Source organism: Bactrocera neohumeralis, unplaced genomic scaffold (genome assembly GCF_024586455.1).
Source record: "Bactrocera neohumeralis isolate Rockhampton unplaced genomic scaffold, APGP_CSIRO_Bneo_wtdbg2-racon-allhic-juicebox.fasta_v2 cluster11, whole genome shotgun sequence".
Classification (NCBI taxonomy): domain Eukaryota; kingdom Metazoa; phylum Arthropoda; class Insecta; order Diptera; family Tephritidae; genus Bactrocera; species Bactrocera neohumeralis.
In genome coordinates this window covers 3,035,895-3,055,625 of record NW_026089624.1, presented here as the reverse complement: position 1 = coordinate 3,055,625, position 19,731 = coordinate 3,035,895, and the positions used below count along the sequence as shown (strand labels likewise).

The 19,731-nt window shown below is 34.9% G+C and overlaps 3 protein-coding genes and 1 pseudogene across 3 annotated transcripts in view; 3 read left to right on the top strand and 1 right to left on the bottom strand.

The window, feature by feature from the left end:
* LOC126765675 (uncharacterized) overlaps nucleotides 1–19,731 on the top strand; it is a 784,771-nt gene that overhangs the window by 143,851 nt on the left and 621,189 nt on the right. The window lies entirely within an intron of this gene.
* LOC126765763 (uncharacterized) lies at nucleotides 10,140–11,139 on the top strand. The gene is made up of 2 exons (XM_050483505.1): nucleotides 10,140–10,690; nucleotides 10,755–11,139. The coding sequence occupies exons 1-2, from the start codon at nucleotides 10,677–10,679 to the stop codon at nucleotides 11,080–11,082; spliced, it is 342 nt and encodes a 113-aa protein (XP_050339462.1). The 5' UTR covers nucleotides 10,140–10,676; the 3' UTR covers nucleotides 11,083–11,139.
* Nucleotides 11,148–12,158, top strand: LOC126765854 (uncharacterized; annotated as a pseudogene).
* LOC126765731 (uncharacterized) lies at nucleotides 12,256–14,168 on the bottom strand. The gene is made up of 4 exons (XM_050483469.1): nucleotides 13,203–14,168; nucleotides 12,955–13,141; nucleotides 12,786–12,903; nucleotides 12,256–12,604 (listed from the first exon to the last, which is right to left on the bottom strand). Exons 1-4 carry the CDS (start codon nucleotides 13,399–13,401, stop codon nucleotides 12,326–12,328), a joined length of 783 nt encoding a protein of 260 aa, XP_050339426.1. The 5' UTR covers nucleotides 13,402–14,168; the 3' UTR covers nucleotides 12,256–12,325.

Below are 19,731 nucleotides of genomic sequence, written 5' to 3'. Positions count from 1 at the left end.
CAGACTCAAAGGAATCTAAAACAACTCAGTTGCTAAAAGTTCCAAAGATGATTTCAGACGAAAAAAGTCCGTGTACACCGGCTGAAGCTACACGCTCAAAGCAAGGTGCTACAAAACTAAAGAGGGGTAAAGATATTTCTTATACAAAATTCATTGCTGAGAGTGACAGTTTGATACGATACTGCACTCGATTTTCATCTTCACCGATTCAAGACAATTCTGACCGAATTTAGAAATCAAAAAAGATAATTTAGACAATTTCTGGACACGTCTCCAAGCGGCATATGACGCAATCGTAGAATCTGACGACTCAGATCTACCGGAAAATTTTAAATCCTCGGCATACACCAAGTATGAACACTGCCTAGACCAGTTCGAAGACACAAGGGCAATGATTTCTGATCAACTAAAGCTTTTAAGAGCAATTGCACCTACTCCACAACCGAGAGTAGAGCTGCATCTTTAAGTTCTTTCACTATTTTTAAGAAAGATATAAGCCAAAAGATATAAGACAAATTCAAAGACTGAAGAGTATTCGGGTAAAAATTAATATTTTTCATTGTTATTCAGATTATTACATTGTGAGTGTAAAAGCCTTTATCTTTTATAATAAATTTTGTAAAAAAATTTGTTGAAGTATTTTTCTGAATATTAAAAAATAGCGAAAATCGTTTTGCCGCCCCCAAGACGTTGCGCCCGGGGCGACGGCCCCCTTCCCCCCCCCCCCCCCCCCCCCCCTAGCTTCGCCATTGATTTCTTATGTAATGAATTTCTCTTTTTAAATCTCTTCTGGAAATTAAGTTTCTAAGGTTTTATCTCCAAAAATAAATTTAATTTATCCATGTCCATATACATAACATCATGTATTTTAACTTTCTCCTTAAGTTGAACCTTGTTTCTAAATACCGCCATATTAAACCCGCTCTAAATGACGTACATATCTAAAATAAATAAAATATGCGAAATAATAATTTTTCTTATTAATTGCCTCACTAGCGAGCAAGACAGCAACAATTGTCCATGCTATTAGAAAGGTATAAAAAGAGAATAAATGGGCAAAAAAATAAAAGTATAAAGTAAATTTGAAGTCAAATAAAAAACCCTCAAAAATAAAGTAATAATATTGGAATTATATTTAAGATAAATTACTTACAATGACATTTTAAATAACACAATTGATTTTTATGTAAAGTTTTATGCAACTACTGTCCAAATGTTGAAAGTTTTGCGCGTTTTTGCACAACAGCTACGGCAGTGACCCTTTTTCGAACTTTCTCTTTTGCCAAACACGACGGGCTGGTTGCATCATGCATACTGCTGGAGTTTGCACAATGGACTGACCAAGCAACAGTAGAATGATAAGTATCTTCTTCTTTATTGACATAGATACCACTTACGAGGTTATAGCCGAGTTTACAACAGCGCAACAGTCGTTTTTCCTTTTCGCTCTTTAGCGCCAATTGGAGATTCCAAGTGTAGCCAGGTCCTTCACCACCTGGTCTTACCAACGGAGCGAGGGTCTGATTTCATCCATTCGGACGACATTACTTAGCCAGCGTAACCGATGTCTCTTAATTCTCTGAAACCTCAGAGAGGACTTTACTTCTTAAATGCCTAGTCAGTCCGAAGTGCATTGGATTTCGAGGCTGACGTTGTTTTTGGTGTTAGTGCTGGTTCCAAGATAAACTAAACTATCTTCAACTTCGAAGTTATTGGCTTTTTCGGCTGATGCTGTTGCATGATGCTTATTCGAAACTGTACATTGAAATATTTTCATTTCTGAACTAAAAATGAACGAAATATTTTTAAGCAGTATTATTGTTGATGAAAATGAGGATGTTATTGTTGTTCCTCAGGAATTGAAAGTAGCCATTCAACCATTTTGGACTAGCAATCGGCGCGGGCGTATTGGATACTGTTTAGAAAACTGCTTATATGTTGCCTTGTGGAGGTTGGTAAATACCACTCAAACATTCAGGCAATTAAGCGACCGTTTTCATATATCTAAAGCAACAGCTCATAAAATATTTTTTGGTATCGTGGATATTATTTGTTTGGCGTTAAAGATTGAAATAATGTGGCCTTCCGCTGTATGTCAATATGAGACAGTGGAAACAATTCAGAACAGTAGTAATAATCCGCTTCCGTTTGCAATTGGGTATCTAGATGGTAGTCATTTTAAAACACTAACCCCAAAGGAGGATGTCATTAGTTGTTACAATCGAAAATGCACACATTTCATAATAAAGCAGGTGAGCTTAGTTTTGCAATTAGATAAATTCCGACTTGTTTCAAAGAAATATTAACTTTAAACCATATTTGACAATAAATTTCATTTTTTGGATGTATTTTTTAGTTGCCATGACGAGAAAGTATGGAAAAGTATCCCAAAATTCAAAGCTATCACTACTGGCCAAGTTAAGCTGGCTGAGAACGACTCTGCTTACCCTAATTCAAAGTTCCTAATGACTCCATATATTAGAGACAACGGAAACCTCAACCGGGAACAGAGGACTTTTAATTAATATCTTAGCTTAACAAAAGCCCACATAGAACAGGCTTTCAGTATTTTTCAACAAAATTTTAAAATTTCAAACCACGTTAATGTCAGGCCTATTAAAAAAAGATATATATATAAAATATAATCTTGTGAATTATTACACTTTTTTATTATAAATAGAGAATCTTCGGATTGCCTTTAACTGTTGGAACAACTAATGTTGATAATGGAATCCAAGACCAAAATTCCTAACAATTTATTGCTAATAGCGAAGACCCTGTTGGCATTCAAATAACTTGGCAACTTTTATTGCATCTTTGATTTAATACATTTATTTTCACATGTAAATACTTACATATGTATAGCTTATTAAACATAAATAAAACACAACAATTCACAATAAAATATATTTTAGTATTAATTTAACAAGTTTGGAGATCAACATATTAAAATTAAATGTAAGATCAAGATACAGTTTTATAGAAAAAGTTTTCAAGTCGGTTTAATTCATTCCACATTAAAATATATATTAGTATTAATGTCACAAGTATAGAGAGCATTATTTTAACATTTAATGTAAAATTTAATTATTCTTTTGTAAAATGTCTTTCAAATGAATAAGTGCCTTAATCCGTTCTTGTTCAATTTCGACTTTTTCCATTCGAGCCCCATTACTTTGTAGTGACGTGCCTGCTCCTGTTCTTCCACATATTTTAAAAAGTGAGTTTGAGAAGTGTTTCATTGCTTGCTTCCAAATTAAGTGGTGGATTGATTGAATGGCGTACGCTATATACTGCATTAAATGCTTTAAAAAATGTCCATCTAGTAGCGTTACGGCCGGTTTGGTTATTCCGCTGTTTGATGCGTTTAAAGGTGGTCAAAAAGTTTCGAAACTTTCGGGAAATCTGTTTTCTTATGATACCCTGAACAGGGTATATTAAGTTTGTCACGAAGTTTGTAATACCCAGAAGGAATCGTCGGAGACCCTATAAAGTATATATATACATGATCAGTATGTCGAGCTGAGTCGATTTAGCCATGTCCGTCTGTCTGTCTGTATATATACGAACTAGTCCCTCAGTTTTTAAGATATCGTTTTGAAATTTTGCAAACGTCATTTTCTCTTCAAGGAGCTGCTCATTTGTCGGAATGGCCGATATCAGACCACTTTAACATATAGCTGCCATAAAAACTGAACGATGGGAATCAAGTTCTCGTATGGAAAAGTTTTGCATTTGACAAGATATATTCACGAAATTTAGTATAAATTATTTTGTAAGGCAACAATGAAATCTCCGAAGAAATTGTTCGGATCGGTTAACTATAGCATATAGCTGTCATACAAACTGAACGATCGGAAACAAGTTCTGGTATGGACAACTTTCACATTTGACAAGATATATTAGCGAAAATTGGTATATGTTATTTTCTAAGGCAACCATATAATCTCCGAAGAAATTGTTTAGATCGGTTAACTATAGCATATAGCTGCCATACAAACTGAACGATCGGAATCAAGTTCTCGTATGGAAAACCTTCACATTTGACAAGATATATTCACGAAATTTGGTATATGTTATTTTCTAAGGCAACATTGCAATCTCCGAAGAAATTGTTCAGATCGGTTAACTAAAGCATATAGCTGCCATACAAACTGAACGATCGGAATCAAGTTCTTGTATGGAAAACTTTCACATTTGACAAGATATATTCACGAAATTTGGTTTATATTATTTTCTAAAGCAACAATGTAATCTCCGTAGAAATTGTTGAGATCGGTTAACTATAGCATATAGCTGCCATACAAACTGAACGATCGGAATCAAGTTCTTGTATGGAAAACTTTCACATTTGACAAGATATATTCACGAAATTTGGTTTATATTATTTTCTAAAGCAACAATGTAATCTCCGTAGAAATTGTTGAGATCGGTTAACTATAGCATATAGCTGCCATACAAACTGAACGATCGGAATCAAGTTCTTGCAAGGACAACTTTCACATTTGACAAGATATATTCACGAAATTTGGTATATATTATTTTCTAAGGCAACAATGCAATCTCCGAAGAAATTGTTCAGATCGGTTAACTATAGCATATAGTTGCCATACAAACTGAACGATCGGAATCAAGTTCTTGTATGGACTACTTTCACATTTGATAAGATATATTCACGAAATTTGGTATATATTATTTTCTAAAGCAACAATGTAATCTCCGAAGAAATTGATAAGATCGGTTAACTATAGCATATAGCTTTCATACAAACTGAACACAAAGTTACTAACAGAAATGCACCTGTGCAGGGTATTTAGCTTCGGTGCAACCGAAGTTAACGTTTTTTCTTGTTTTATTAAAGTCCGGCTGAGCTTTCTGCATGTCTCGAAGAACTTGGCCCCACAGAAATTAGTTTTTTATCGCCCTGCTGAAAATTCTCCTTCCATGTACAGCTGGACTCTCACTAGCAACTTCAAACTACTTGTTGCAACTTCCTCGTTGTCTAATCTAATGAATTAGAAAAAGCACAATTTGTATTAAATACAAATCACACAAATTTATAAAAACTTACAACGACATACAAGCCGGGATTACAATTTACTTTTCAAATCCGAATTGAATTAAATATACGGTTAAAATGGACACAATATTTATCTTTATTAAAAGTTATAATAAATAAAAACGAAATTAACTTTAAATAACCGAACCGATCCAATTGAATTTTGCGCCAAAATAACTGAAACCAATATTTCTTTGATGCGAGTGTTGCGCGTTTTAGCGCAGAGCAGCTTTTTCGAACTTTCGATTTCGTTGCAGATGCCAGATTTTCTTTTTTCTTCCAGGAAGCATTAAGCATACTGCGCAGTTTGCACAACCGAAAAAGCCCTATGACTGTCAACAGTGAAGTGGGAGCCTAGTCGCAAGTACAACGACTAATATTTCGTCTTGCCCTCGTTCACTATCGGACCCATTTTCTTTGCTTCCTTATCCATTCTGGAGAAAACAGAACTAATGGTGCAGTTTTTAGGGCCAATGATATCAACATCATCAGCATACGCCAGCAGCTGTACACTCTTATAGAAGTTTGTACGTTCTCTATTTAGCTATCCAGCTGGAATTATTTTCTATAGGAGTTGATTGAAGAAGTCGCTCAGAGATGCCTTTTCGATTCTGACGAAGCTTTTTGTAGTGCTCAACGTATATTCTACAAATAAGCTGATGCATGCTCCTTATCAGTTCTTCGGCGCTGTATTTGGATAGCTCGGCTGACCTATGGGCCACCGCCACTGTGTTGTTCTTCAGGCGTGTAATTGCTAATCGAAGTTTGTCATGGTCGGACAGTGGAGCGTCACCATGTTCTTGTGTTATGCTCTCACTGCCATTCAGCAAGACGAAGAAGTCTTCCCTCCATAATTTCAGTATACTCTGGGCTCTGGACATCACCTCTCGGGGTTCTACAAGAGCATGCTCCGGTCTTGAAACCTTCTGCTAGTCCCCGCATCTTTTTGGAGAATTTGCGACCATTGCCCCTGTCGGGCAGCTTCTCAATCTCTTCATACTCACGCATTTCACCGTTTCTCATTTGTAACTGCAAATTTATCTCATTTCCCTCTTCAACTCTCGATATCTATACAAACCCGCAAACGGTCGGCAGTGTTTTCTCTCCACTGCGGTACTTTGTCGTACCAGCTGTTCTTGGGTCTTTTCCGTTTCGGTTGCAGTTGTACGTAAGAAGCTTGAAATGCTTGCGATTGCAGCTTCTGGATGTCGCACTCTTCTTGTGTTTGTTGACGTGTGTCTTTTGGTGCACAGAAGCGGGTGCGTATCTTTAGTGCAACAATATAGTGATCCAAGTCAATGCTAGGACCTTGGAGCGTACGCACTTCTAAAACACTGGAGACGTGTTTTCCTCCTATCATAACATGATCGATTTGGTTGGTGGCTTTTCGATCTGAAGACAGTCAGGTAGAATCTTGTACTACAGATAACCATATTTCGGGACCCGCCGAAGCCGATCAGCCTCAACCCATGTGGGGACGCTTCATCATGGAGGCTGAATTTAACGACCGTTGTGCTAAAGGTACCTTCTTTGTCCACCTTGGCGTTGAAGTCGCCAAGCACGATTTTGACATCGTGGGGAAGGCAGCTCACATATGTAGGTGCGCTACAAGTGCTCATAGAAGACATCTTGCAGATTGTGGCTAGACGTTAATCCACCGGGGTGAATGACAGTACTCGGCGAAGAAGTCTTTCTCCCACCACGAGTTTTACACAGATTTTGCGCTTCTTATATGGCCACTGTAGTAAATGCCACAAGAACCTACTCGTCTTAGTCCTTATTCCGTCCATCGAGTTTCTTTGACAGGCAGTGATGTCAACTTTTACTATGACGAGGACATCAACCAGCTGGGAGCGTTACCTTCCCATTTAAAGGACCGGATATTCCATCATCATCATCAAAAGAGGGTCTCTCATCCGAGGCTGTTTATCCTTTCGTTGGAGGTGTTCTACTTGGACTATATTTAAAATAATCGTTTTTGCCACTCCGAAGTGAGGATGAATTGGATGAAAGCCTTACAATTATTTTATCGAACGATTGCGGAAATTATAAAAATGTGCCAAAGTGTTTGGAATGGAGGACTAATGTTCTTGACTATTTAGACGAAGGACGTTAACAACAAATGCTCCGAGTCTCAAGAGATCAATTTACGTTGCTATTGTCCTTGATCAAAGACAGTGCACAATTTAACAACGCTCAATCCATTAAGCAATTTTCAGTAGAACTAAAGTTAGCTATAACCTTATATCGTTTGGGTTCATCGGATGAAAGTGCGGCGATTCGGAAAGTAGCTACACTGTTTGGTGTAGGAGATGGTGACACGCTTTACAAGATTACAAAGAGAGTATTTTCGTCAATTTTGGAGTTAAAATCTGAATATATCACATGGCCTGGTACCAATGAAAGACAAGATATCGTTAAAACAACATACAATAAGCTGCCACATTGCATAGGGTATATTGATGGTACTGAATTAAAACTTGCAGAAGCACCAGTTGTTAACCATTCGGCTTGTTTTTCAAAAGGCCGAATCTATTCCATAAAGGCGCAAGTTGTATGCGATTAAGAGTTAAGGATTCGGCACGTAGTAGCTGAACACTTTGGTAGTGTACACGATGCTCGCATGTTTCGTACTAGTGCTCTCTCCACTCAGGAAGGCTCACTTTTTTCTTCTTCTCAATGGCTAGCAGGAGATTCTGCTTATCCATTGCTGGCCACTCTTATCACGCCATTTCGAACAAATTCACAACAATGCGTAAAGCTTTAAACTTACGTCATAGCAAATATCGCGTGAGGATTGAACATTGCTTTGGTATTCTAAAAGAACGCTTTGGCAGTCTTAAAAAATTAAGAATACGTATTCAGGACGAACAAAGTCATATTCTATGTTCCAACTGGTTTATTGTTTGCTGTATATTGCATAACATCTTCCGAGCTACTTCTAACGATATTGAATACGTAGACAATATAGTTGTCGACAACGACGAAGAATCACATGAATTTCCTTCACATGAAAATGGCCGGCGAATAACTGAGGCAGAAGCTAAGCGCAAATCTTTGTACACAATAATGTTTGGTGATTAATTAGACGTTAATTAATAATATATGTATGTTATACATAGTGGTATTAGGTATACCAACTCTATTTTTGATATAACTATTTATAAAAGTTCATACTTACGAAACCTAAAGAAATAATCCAACTGCCATAAATAATCTATATACATATCGTCACCTGAAATGCAAAATAACGTAACATCACTTTTCGTAGGTTTACAGGAGAAGCAAAAAACCGTATAAAAAGAAAACCACTAGAGATATTGAAACAAAATTTTCAAATCAGAATTAACATAAACCTATAAGTATATTTTAGAAAAAAAATAATGAAAAAGTTAAGCGAATTTTATAGTAGGTGTCTTACGTTATTTTGAATTTTCATTTCTGAAACAAAATAACGTATGATCAATCTAAATTTGTAAAAAAACTAAAAATTTGAATATTAATACTTTTTTTTTAATTTTAAATAAAAACAGTTGCAAGCTTTTCATATTTCATGTTATTTTTATTATTAATATGTATGTACATAAGTACTAGAGAAAATTTAAATATTTCAAGCTAAAAAATGAGGATAATGTTTAATTATTATTTATTAAATAACTAATTATTCAAAAGGTATATTATCATAAAAGTAATAACAGTCTGCTGGAATTAAAGCTTCTAGGTCCTGCAGATGTTGTCATTTCTTCTTAGTTATTGTTAAACTTTGCAAAAGAATAGGCTGCTGAATTCCTAAAAAAGCACGGGTCTTTGCCCTCAGTAAGGCAGCCTTTGCCTAGTTTTGGGGCTTGTAACACGCCATCGCCCTATTGGCTTCCACGCAGTAAGGCTGGGAATCCTACCAGATGCCATCTACACAAGCTGGAAGAAGATTAGGTGGAAGCAACTCAACACTTCCTTCTTGGCTGTCTTGCGTTAGGGAGGTCAGGACTTAATCACTTGGGGACGCATACCTTCAGACATCCCACCGAACTGGCGGAAAGTGTTTTGTTAATTTATTAGTTCGAACACAGGAGTTCTTCTTTTCTATGGCCTCACAAAGGACTACATATATGTTCACCTTCCACGTTCGATCAACGATGTAGCCTAAACTAACCAAAGCACATTGAACTTAAGCACTAAAAATAAACATAAACAATAAATGAAGGGTAACTTCGATATAAAAAAACACTCTGTTATATTTACATACTTGAGTGATGATACGTTATTTGGTTTAACGAAATCAAGCACTTGATGATACGTTTTTTTGAATTTTTAATATAGCTTGGGTATTTTTGATCGCAGAAGCTTAAAATTTGCGACACATATGTAATATGATGTGGTGAATCGTAATCAGTAAAAAACTCAATTTTGAATTTTTTGATGATACGTTATTTTGCATTTCAGGTGACGATATATAAAAATGAAACCCGTTTACCGTTGTCACGGCATCACGCGTGAATGGCTGAACCGATTTCACTAATTCTTTTTTTTTTTGTCGTATTTGTTATTATTAGGAGAAGGTTCTTATGTAAAATTACGAAAGTTGCCGGAAAACGCCTAAAAACAGTCCTTTTCTTTTTCCCATACATACGTTTTATTTTGTATATACACTCATTCCTTTTTTTACGCAATTATTGGTTCTGCCATTAATCGTGTAAAAATGGTCAGTTTTCTAATATTAACTGACGAATTGGTTCCGAATATAAAAAATATCGCGTATAACAAAATATACGCGCAAAAAAATATTCAAAAACAATACAATAAGTTTCAAATTTCAGACTTATTATTTATTCATTCATAACAAAATAGAAATTCATTCAAAGAAGAAAATAGAAAATAGGTAGATTTATTGAAAAACCCGTTCAATGCTGTTTAATCACTGTCATTATCCGTAGTGGAAATTGTTCTTAGCCGCTTATTTTGATCGCCGGCCCTGATATCACTAGAATTTGTATCAGAATCAATAGTAAAAACTATGGATTGATGTTCTGATTGACTTAGCATCTCCGACTGAGTTTGCACCATAAATTCAGTTAATTTTGTTTGAATGATTCTTTTTGGACCCAATAAATTCCGATGTAGTTCTTTATATCTTAACATGCAGAGACTCAATTCTTTTTGAAACGTCGTTTTCTTCCTTTTGTGCTTACCACCGAACCACACTCGACGATAGCGACGCCACGCTGTCGCCCCGCTAAAACGGTACTTCTTGAAGAGACGACACGCAAACAACCAATCACAACACAATCAACGGCTGATGCAATAATGAGGAACTTAGTCTTTTAACGAAATTCCCGAAACTGTATTCCCAAAAATTATTACGCGTAAAAACATGTATGTAAACAAGCAAAAGACGAAAAAAAGCAATCGCGTTAAAGTGATAAATTCGCGTAAAAAAAGGAATTTGGTACGCAGCTCTCAAGTAATTGCTCTAGAAAAAATACATTATTTCTCAAGTAATTTTGACAGCTGGTTACGCATTGTGAATGATCTACATTAGAAGAACGAGAGAAAATAAACAAAGAAAATAAATATAGTAGTGTAAGCACATATATATTTGTATTGCGATCTAAGGAATATGGATGAAGATTGGTAAGTTTTAGATCAAATTTCAAAATGAACTAAATTTCATATTAATGATTTTAATTAATTGTAGGATAAATTTAATGAATACGTTGAATTGTGGTGCCATGATGGCTGCCATGGAGATGGATGCTGAATTCGAAAAAAAGGAGCGTAAGAAGGCGAGATATTGGGTGAGTCCATACCTTAAGGAACGAAACGACAAGGGAAGATTCATGTCCGATTTCGAAGCCTTGCGAAACTCACCAAATTTATTCGTTGAAAACTTTCGCATGCCACCACAAGTTTTTGATGAACTTTGTGTGATGGTGGAGCCGCACTTACTTCCGAAACGCAACACCAGGCCAAAAGATTTATTCCAATTAAAACCAAATTGGCAGTGGTACTATAGTATGTTTTAAACATTTCTGCCAAAGTGTCTTTTATAACCCTGTTATGTTTTTTTGAAAATTATTCTTACAGATACCTAGCTTCGGGGGATTTGCAACGCCACGTAGCTTCTTGCTATCTTATCAGCAAACAACATTTTGGACACATCGTAAACGACGTTTGTGAAGCATTATGTGCCGTACTGAAAAATGAAGTGCCCGATTGGACGAAACAAAATTTGCTAGAAATAGCTAATGGTTTTGAAAACCAATGGAATTTTCCCAATTGTGTTGGCGCCATTGACGGAAAACATATTAATATAAAAGCACCTCCAAAAAGTGGAAGTATATTTTATAACTTCAAAGTAAGATCACATTATATGCTTCGGTTGTACTAAAAAGTAATACAAATTTTAAACTTTTTAATTTATAGGGGTTTCATTCAATTGTGTTGCTGGCTACCTGTGATGCGAACTATAAATTTACTTATTTGGATATAGGTGCATATGGAAGCGAAGGCGACTCTCATATTATGAGAAATTCTAAGTTTGGGACCAGAATTCTGAACGATACCTGTCCATTTCCTCCTGACAGAGTAATTAATGAAAAAAAAATTGCCGCATTTTATTGTGGGAGACGGCGCTTTTCCTTTGTGTAAGCGCTTAATTAAACCTTATAGCGCCACACAACTCTCGGTAGAGCAAAGGATTTTTAACTACAGGCTAAGTAGAGCTAGGCGGTGCATAGAAAATGCTTTCGGCATTTTAACTGCAAGATGGCTTTGCCTTAGAAAAATTTTATTTTGCAAGCCCGAACGAGCGCAAGTTATTGTTTCGGCATGTTGCCTATTGCATAATTTCCTTACAAATAAGTGTCGCCGAACGTATACTTCGAATGCGTTTTCTGGCTTTGAAGATAGCACTGGAAATTGGATAGCAGGAGAATGGGAAGTGTTGCTACAACAAGAACACACTCGAAATGAATCTATCGTAACCACTTACCGCGGAAGAACTTCAGATTACGGCAAATATATTCGGAAAATATTAACAGACTATGTTAATTCTCCTAATGGATCTGTTCCTTGTCAAAACAATGCAACTTTTGTTTAAATATGTATTACATTATTATTCTTATATACATAAATAAAAAACATCAAGACTAAAGGCTTTTAGTTTTCATTTCATTACAAAGTTTTTATTACGAGTATTAATATAAATAGTTATTTTCTTTTTAGTACAAAATTTTTATTATTAATATAAATTTTTACAAAAAAATGTTATTCATCGTTGCTTCTGTTTTTATTTTTATGTTCTTCAACCTTTTTCAGTAGCATTAGATTTATGGAAAGACACATGTCGTCGCCAACAGATCGAGGCAGTTGATTTAACAACCAATCAAAACTAGAAAGAGCTTGTGCGTAAGGGGAGCTGCGTGTGGTATTTGAGCGACTTTCCAACATTTCCTCTTGCTTCTTGAGTATGTTATCAAACCGACTCCACGCTTGATTTTTGCTGGGAGAGGTTAATCGCCGTCTTCGTTTCGTGGGTGTTGGGTTCTGAAATATAAAACAACACAATTGTAAAAAAAATAATCTCAATATGTACATATGTATGTCTTTAAAATATAAAATAAATTACAAATAAATAAAATTCCTATAATTAGGCCTATATTCAAAACTTCTCCATATATACAAGTATAATATGTACATATGTATATGTATATATGTATGTACTCACATAATCGTATGATTGCTGTGAGTCGGTTGCACTTGTTTGTGACACATTAGAATCCTCGCCGATATGTATTGGTGATGCATGCGAATCTTCTCCGAAAGATACTGGAGTTGTGAAAGTTCTACAGAAAAAAATTCATTGTTTGGCGAGCGTTCAAATTATGCAGACTTACTTCCGTTTGTGGGAAACATTCATCAAAAATGACATTTCCTCCGCAAACTCCCAATCAACGTTTTCTGAAAAGGATGGAGTTTCCAAAACTTCCCCACCATCGCTGCCACTTTTGTTCTTATTAGCTATCCTAGCATGGTAGCGATAGCTTTCGCGCATACTAATCCACGCTGATTTGCACTCATCCACTAAAACATAAATTTTATTAGAAACAACAAAACACTGAATACAAAACATAAATTAACTCACCACTTTTATCAAGGGCATTGCTTATGTGGAGCCAGGATTGATTTACTGCATTCTTATTACAATGCAATGTGTTGCTAATATCCCAGATCCTGGGCCACTCCTTAACGCAATTCACAAGTTGGCGCTTCTCCAGCGTTGTGAAATTCAGCATGCGATTTTTGCGTTTCAATGAGCCATCATTTTTTAAATTTGCATCCATTTTTTTAAATTTTAAAACAATATAAATAATTATAAACTTCACTTTATTCGTACGCAAATGTCACTTTCTTTCAAGAAACAATTGTTGATTTGATGTTTCTTCGCAAAAAGAGGTTTGCCATATTCACATTTTACTGAAAAAAAGTATCAAAAATTAGTACTAGATTTCTTGAGAGCTGCGTACTAGCACAAGTACATTTATCGCAGGAAAGCTTCTTGACAGTTTCTTAAGCGTTCTTTTATATGAAGTTTTTACGTTTCTTGGGAGCTGCGTACTAAGCTTTAGAGTGAAATAGGGTAAAAAGAGATCGCGTAAAAAAAGGGCTGAGTGTACATATGTAAGTAAAAATGAATGCTTGTTTGTTAGTAACGCTAAGGCTCGAGAACAGCGAAACCAGAGAACGTAAATTTATAGAGAAGGTCCAACAACGGACAGGCGTGTAAACTGTCAAAAGCTAACAAAATGCGATGAGTGCATTTCACCACAGCTAGCTAAGAAGGAGAAATCTTAACAGTGGCGCGTGAACAGAGCTGAGCATTTAATGAAAATTATGCTCAGAAACATGCATTGCTATTACAGACGTATGTTGGCCTTTTGCTTATATTTTTATATGCTCACATGCCATCATGTTAATTGATGTGATTATCATTTTGCGTATTTCTATGAATATACATATGTATGCATAATTTATATCATTCTAATTAAATTATGCTATTTTCAAAACAATATTTGTGGTTAATGTGCATTTAAGAGTTATTTATTAAAATATTTCTTATGTTTGAGAATAAATGTACATACATACATATGTATTATAATTTCATATGTATATGAATATGTATGTACATATGTATGTATGTATACATATGTATATGAGATACTATCATAATATCATAAAAACTTAATATACATATTACAATAATATGTCATTTAATTTTTACGCATCTACATATAAGCGCATAATTACATATGCACATATGTATGTATGTATGTAAGTACAATTCAAATTCAAATCGTAATATCATTTAGAGTCTTATCACACGAAGCAACTTTTGTTGCGGCAACTCTTAGTTTAAAGGCGAGGGGGCGACGAGGAGAGGAGAACCGCGCCGAGTTTCCCGTGTTCAGCAACTCGCTTTGTGTTCTTATTCGTAACAGTTCGCTGCGACGTTTTTCGGCATTCGTGTTCTTTCTTTCGTAGTACATAGTTGCATTTGCGTATATTTTTTTGAAATTAATATTTTGAATATATTTAAAAAATTTAATTTCATCTTTTGGTAAGTAATTTGCAAATATGTATACAAATATACATAATATAATATAAATATTTTAAAAAATGGAGTATGACGAAAAAATCGAATTAATTAACGATATTGTGAAATGTATGCCATACAAATTGATTCAGACGATAGTAAGAAGGGTGATATATCTTTGTTTTAATAAATAAAATGTATTTCTTAATTGACAGAGCTGATTAATATATGTATGTGATAGAGTGGCCCAAATACCTATAAGGAAAAAGAAGCGACAATGGGTTAAAGTAAAGAGTAGACAATGGGTTAAAGTAAAGTGAAAGAGAATGAGAAAAAAACTCGAGCAGAGTTGCGCAACACAAGTTGCTCGTGTGAAGGTAATGGGCAACAGCAAAAGAGAATCGCCCGAGAATCAGCAACAAAAGTTGCTTCATGTAATCGTACACTTATCAGTAAAAAGTGTGCGCGCACTGCTCTATATGTATGTACATACATGCATATGTGTACGACATTGCCGAACAAATAATGTATACCAACCAACATACAAATATGAGTACACATGTAAATATGTGCGCATGACATTCCCACACAAATAATGCATACACAACCCTGCCAACCACGGCTACCCGCTTGTGACAAATATTCCAATACAACCACACATTTTTTCTCTATGCACTAACACCAACGCACATTTTCGGGTTATTTTTTGTTTACCTAAATGTGATAAAAAAAGGTTTCTTTCATCTCTTGATTTATTTGAATGAGTGCGAAGGAGAAAACATAATTGTCAATAGTGACAAAAGGAAATCCCGAAAAGGGTAATAAAAAAACGATTGAAAGACGCATGTCATTCGTGATCGTACTATCGTAAAGGAAGCTCGTACAACAAGAAGGTAAGTGAATGATATTTTTTAAATAATTTGCAAATAATTACTTCATTTGTTTTTACACCATTGGAATTAGCAGCTGCAGCAATATCATCAGAAGCAGCAAATATAAATTGTTAAGTAAGTATGTGAGAAAAAGTGTGTGTTGTTTGAAATTGGATTGCGCAGTTCAATATAAGTAATACGCAAAAATATTTACATATGTATGTACATAAGTATGTATTTTATGCGTTTAAGGCGGCCTGCACAATTCAATATAATATGTGAAAACAAAAGTTTGCTTTATATTTTAAATAATCAGATAATATTATTCTTTTATTTCAGATATTATAATGATTTTTATTTAATTATTCTTTCTTTTCAGATTTTATCACTATTTTTATTTAATTAACCTTTGCTTTCAGAGTAAATTCTATTTGTATTTAATATATTTTATTCTTTCATTATTTATTAATCTTTTTTTCAGATATTATTATCATTTTATACAATTAATCTTTCTTCAATGTAATTATTATTTATTTTCAGGTATTAATAATCTTTATTTTATTTTCAGGTATTTGTCTTTTATAATATTTTTCCACTCTTTTATTTTCAGGTTTTAATAATTCTTTTCTTTAATTAATCTTTTTTCAGATATTAAATATTTTTGTAAATTAAATATATTTTTATTTATATAAATTGTAATAAATTTTTTGTAAACATACCTATAAAAAATAAAATAAAATAAAACTTTTGAAAATTAAAAGGTTTAGTTTGAGATTTTAAAAGTAGGAATCAAAAAATGCAACCCAGTATCTTCTGTTTAAAATGCAACCCTGCATCAGCTATTTAAAAAGAGAAAATGCAACCCTGCATCAGCCGTCGATTGGGGACATTAGAGCAGGACAGATATACTTTTTTATATGACACTGCTGAACGAGCGCAACAAAGATGTATGATCACATGTATACGTACGTGACTGGGTAAAATTGTCGCTCAGCCTATGTTAAAGTACACATGATTACTCTATCGATTACCCACTTTCTTACCCACTGATTATCTGGTTTTTTACCCGCTCGTGGTTGGCAGGGAACATACATACTTATACATACGTTCACATGTAGATATGTATGTCACCCGCAAAAACTACGAATATTGTTCTACAACAATGGTTTCAAATAGCATCAGCAGCGTCACAAGTCAATATGGCAGCCAAGTCGATGCCCAAATTTGTAGAAAAACACACAACAACAATATTTTCATTCATGAACGCAAGCGCACTTTCAACAGGCAAACTTGCTTCATTCACAAAAACAAATACCATTACATCTCCCCGAGCATGCCTTTGCCAACAAGCGTCTTTTCGTGACGATGGCAAAAGCTAAAAATTATAAATTGAACAATTTCTGATATTTGTATGAGAAGGAAAAAGCGACAACCCCGCAAATATAAGTATAGAATAAAATTGACAACATAGTTTATTTGTCGATTTTCAAGTCAAGAAATGTGCCAAAGAAAATATTCAATATTCCTCTGATTTATGTGTACAGTGAATCCCGGTTAAGTAGTATTCCGCTTAAATGAAAATCAGCCCTCTTAACTGCCCACATCTTGCTGCATCTCACGGTTGTTTTTTGATATACATATGTACATGGAAATTATTGTTTTAGGTACCACTCGCTTAAGTATCCGCACCCGCTTATGTGCCATATTATATTTTTATTTTTAGCAAAGCACAAAAATCTGTATATTTGATTGTGGCACATAACCGGGATTGACTGTATTTGTCAAGGAATGTAGAAAATATTGTTACGCGGCTTGCAAAAATCTGAGTCGACATGTATGCAAATTCACACACAAACATACATATCTACGTTGGTTTGTAAGCGAAGCTGGTACAGCGGCAAGGAAAGCAGTAGCAATTGGCGATCGTTCTTTTGTGTTTTCGGCACAGCTCGGATTTTCTACCAACAACACAATGTTGTGAAGCTTTGTCGTCGCGTCATTCTTTCGACACATTGACTCTTTGACATGAAAGCAAAAAATATGAGCTTCGCCATTGGTTGTCCGCGTCAACGTAGATTTCGCATGAAGCATTGAGTGTACATATTTACATACATACGTTGCATGTAGACAAATTTACAAACATTATGCGTATGGTCTGTCATATTTGTTTACATGCAGACATAATTATATATGGACAAATGTGCGACCGCTTGGTCTTTTAACATGATTTTGAAAAGTTTAATGACCAAAGCAAATATTTATTTAAGTATATAAATATACATATGTATGTCGTACCAAACCTATATAAAATGCATATTTAGGTAGTAATACAAATCTTATTGAATTATATATTTGCAAAGATTTTATGCAATTCATCATAAAATAGCTCAATCTTAAAATATATACATACATATGTATGTACACACTTATGTGCTTTCATAACAAATATATGTACATATGTTTACCGATCTATCAATTATATGCAGCATCGTTTGGGCATAGTAAAAAAGGGAATCTGTAAGCGTACAAATTAACATATTTTTTTCCATTGGCGCTAACAACTACTCAGTTCTGTTATTGTCGTGCCCCTGATGTTAAGTGGTGAAATGCGCTAATAATTTTCTGTGGTGAAATGCACTCATCCAAAACAGTAAATATCCCAAAATTGAAATATCCCTAAATTCTCGACATCGTGTACCTTCTCTATAATATACGTTCTCTGGCGAAACCAATCTTCATGAAATTTTCAGAAGTTGTTCGCTGTGGATCTGGAAAGGTTCAGAAATAAAAAAAAACTTTTTATAAGAAAAAGTCGAAAAATTGGAAATTTCCAAAAATTGACTTTTTTCATACAATTCTTTTTTCTTTTGTTTTTCAATATTATGATTTGTAAATTATTTGAATCGTTCAATTTCGGTCGCTTGCTTCTTTTATTCCGGCTATTTAAAAAAAAAAATTGAAAATTATTCAGTGAAAGCTTTATGTGTGTTTCAAACGAAGTAATCAATTACAGATTGAAATTTGTTACGAAGCCACGAAGAGGTCCCGTATCAGTCGGTGTTCTTTTTGCCATCAACGCCAAGGCACATGAACGAGTACTTCAAGGATGCGATGACATACGTGTGGAATTATGGATCGGGGTGAATCAGCAAGCGATCGTCACGTTGTCACAGCACGACTTTCTAAACAACAGTTACGATGTTCTTCTTTGGATGGTGGATAGTGGTTCCACCAGATCAAATTGATGAAATCATTTCTGCGGAAATTCCTGATGCAGAGAAAGATCCAGTATTAAACGAAGTGATGAAAACCAACATGGTTCATGGACCTTGCGGACACCACAATCCCACTTCGGTTTGTATGTCGAACAGTAAATGCACGAAACACTACCCACTTGCTTTTCTTTCGGAATCGCAAACTGGAAATGATGGATATCCACTCTATCGTCGTAGCTCATCAGACGACCATACAACTTAGAGTAGTGAATATCGAAGTTGACAGCATATGGATCGTACTATATTCGCCACTGTTGTCTAATTCACATTCAAATCTCATGTCAATGTTTGATATTGTGAATATATATGTATATATATATTGTTTGTTTGGTGAAATCGATCAAATATGTTTGCAAGTGAGTCACCAAAGGATGCAACATGGCGGTTATTGGTCTTGAACGATACGGTCGAACTGAAATGAAGCTCTTTGTAGTATATTTACTTTTGCAATTCATGAACGTTTTCCGACTGTTGTGCATCTCGCACTTAATTTGGAGAATGGCCAAAGAGTGTACTTCAACCCAGAGAATATAGTGCAGCCAGTGGAAACACCGCCAGCAACAAAATTACGCAGAAAGGAAGGCCAACCAGTAGATTGACATCCACATGTGTGTTCTCAAATAATGCATTTGATGAATTTACACAATCCACCGGAAAAACGACCTTCGGTTCCTATTGGATAATGTACGCATTTCAACTTCACTTGAGTCATTGTGTACCGTAAATGGTACGGTGTGTACAATTTTTTTAGAGGCAAGCCAGAAAAATATGTACGATGGTATACGAACAAAAATTACGTTGTCGAAGACAATTTACATCGTACTCGCTAAGAATTGGAAATGTGTCAATTCTAGTTGATACTTCCGGTGGTTTAATATCAATTCCAACTGCCGTTTATCAATTCATGAAAGATGAACTCATAAAGAATATTCG

Coding starts and splice junctions, on each gene's coding strand:
- LOC126765731 (XM_050483469.1), bottom strand. CDS start 13,401: ATGGATGCAAATTTAAAAAATGATGGCTCATTGAAACGCAAAAATCGC. Junction 12,904..12,954: donor AATGTTTCCCACAAACGGAA/GTAAGTCTGCAT, acceptor TTTTTTCTGTAG/AACTTTCACAACTCCAGTAT. Junction 12,605..12,785: donor CACAGCAATCATACGATTAT/GTGAGTACATAC, acceptor TTTATATTTCAG/AACCCAACACCCACGAAACG.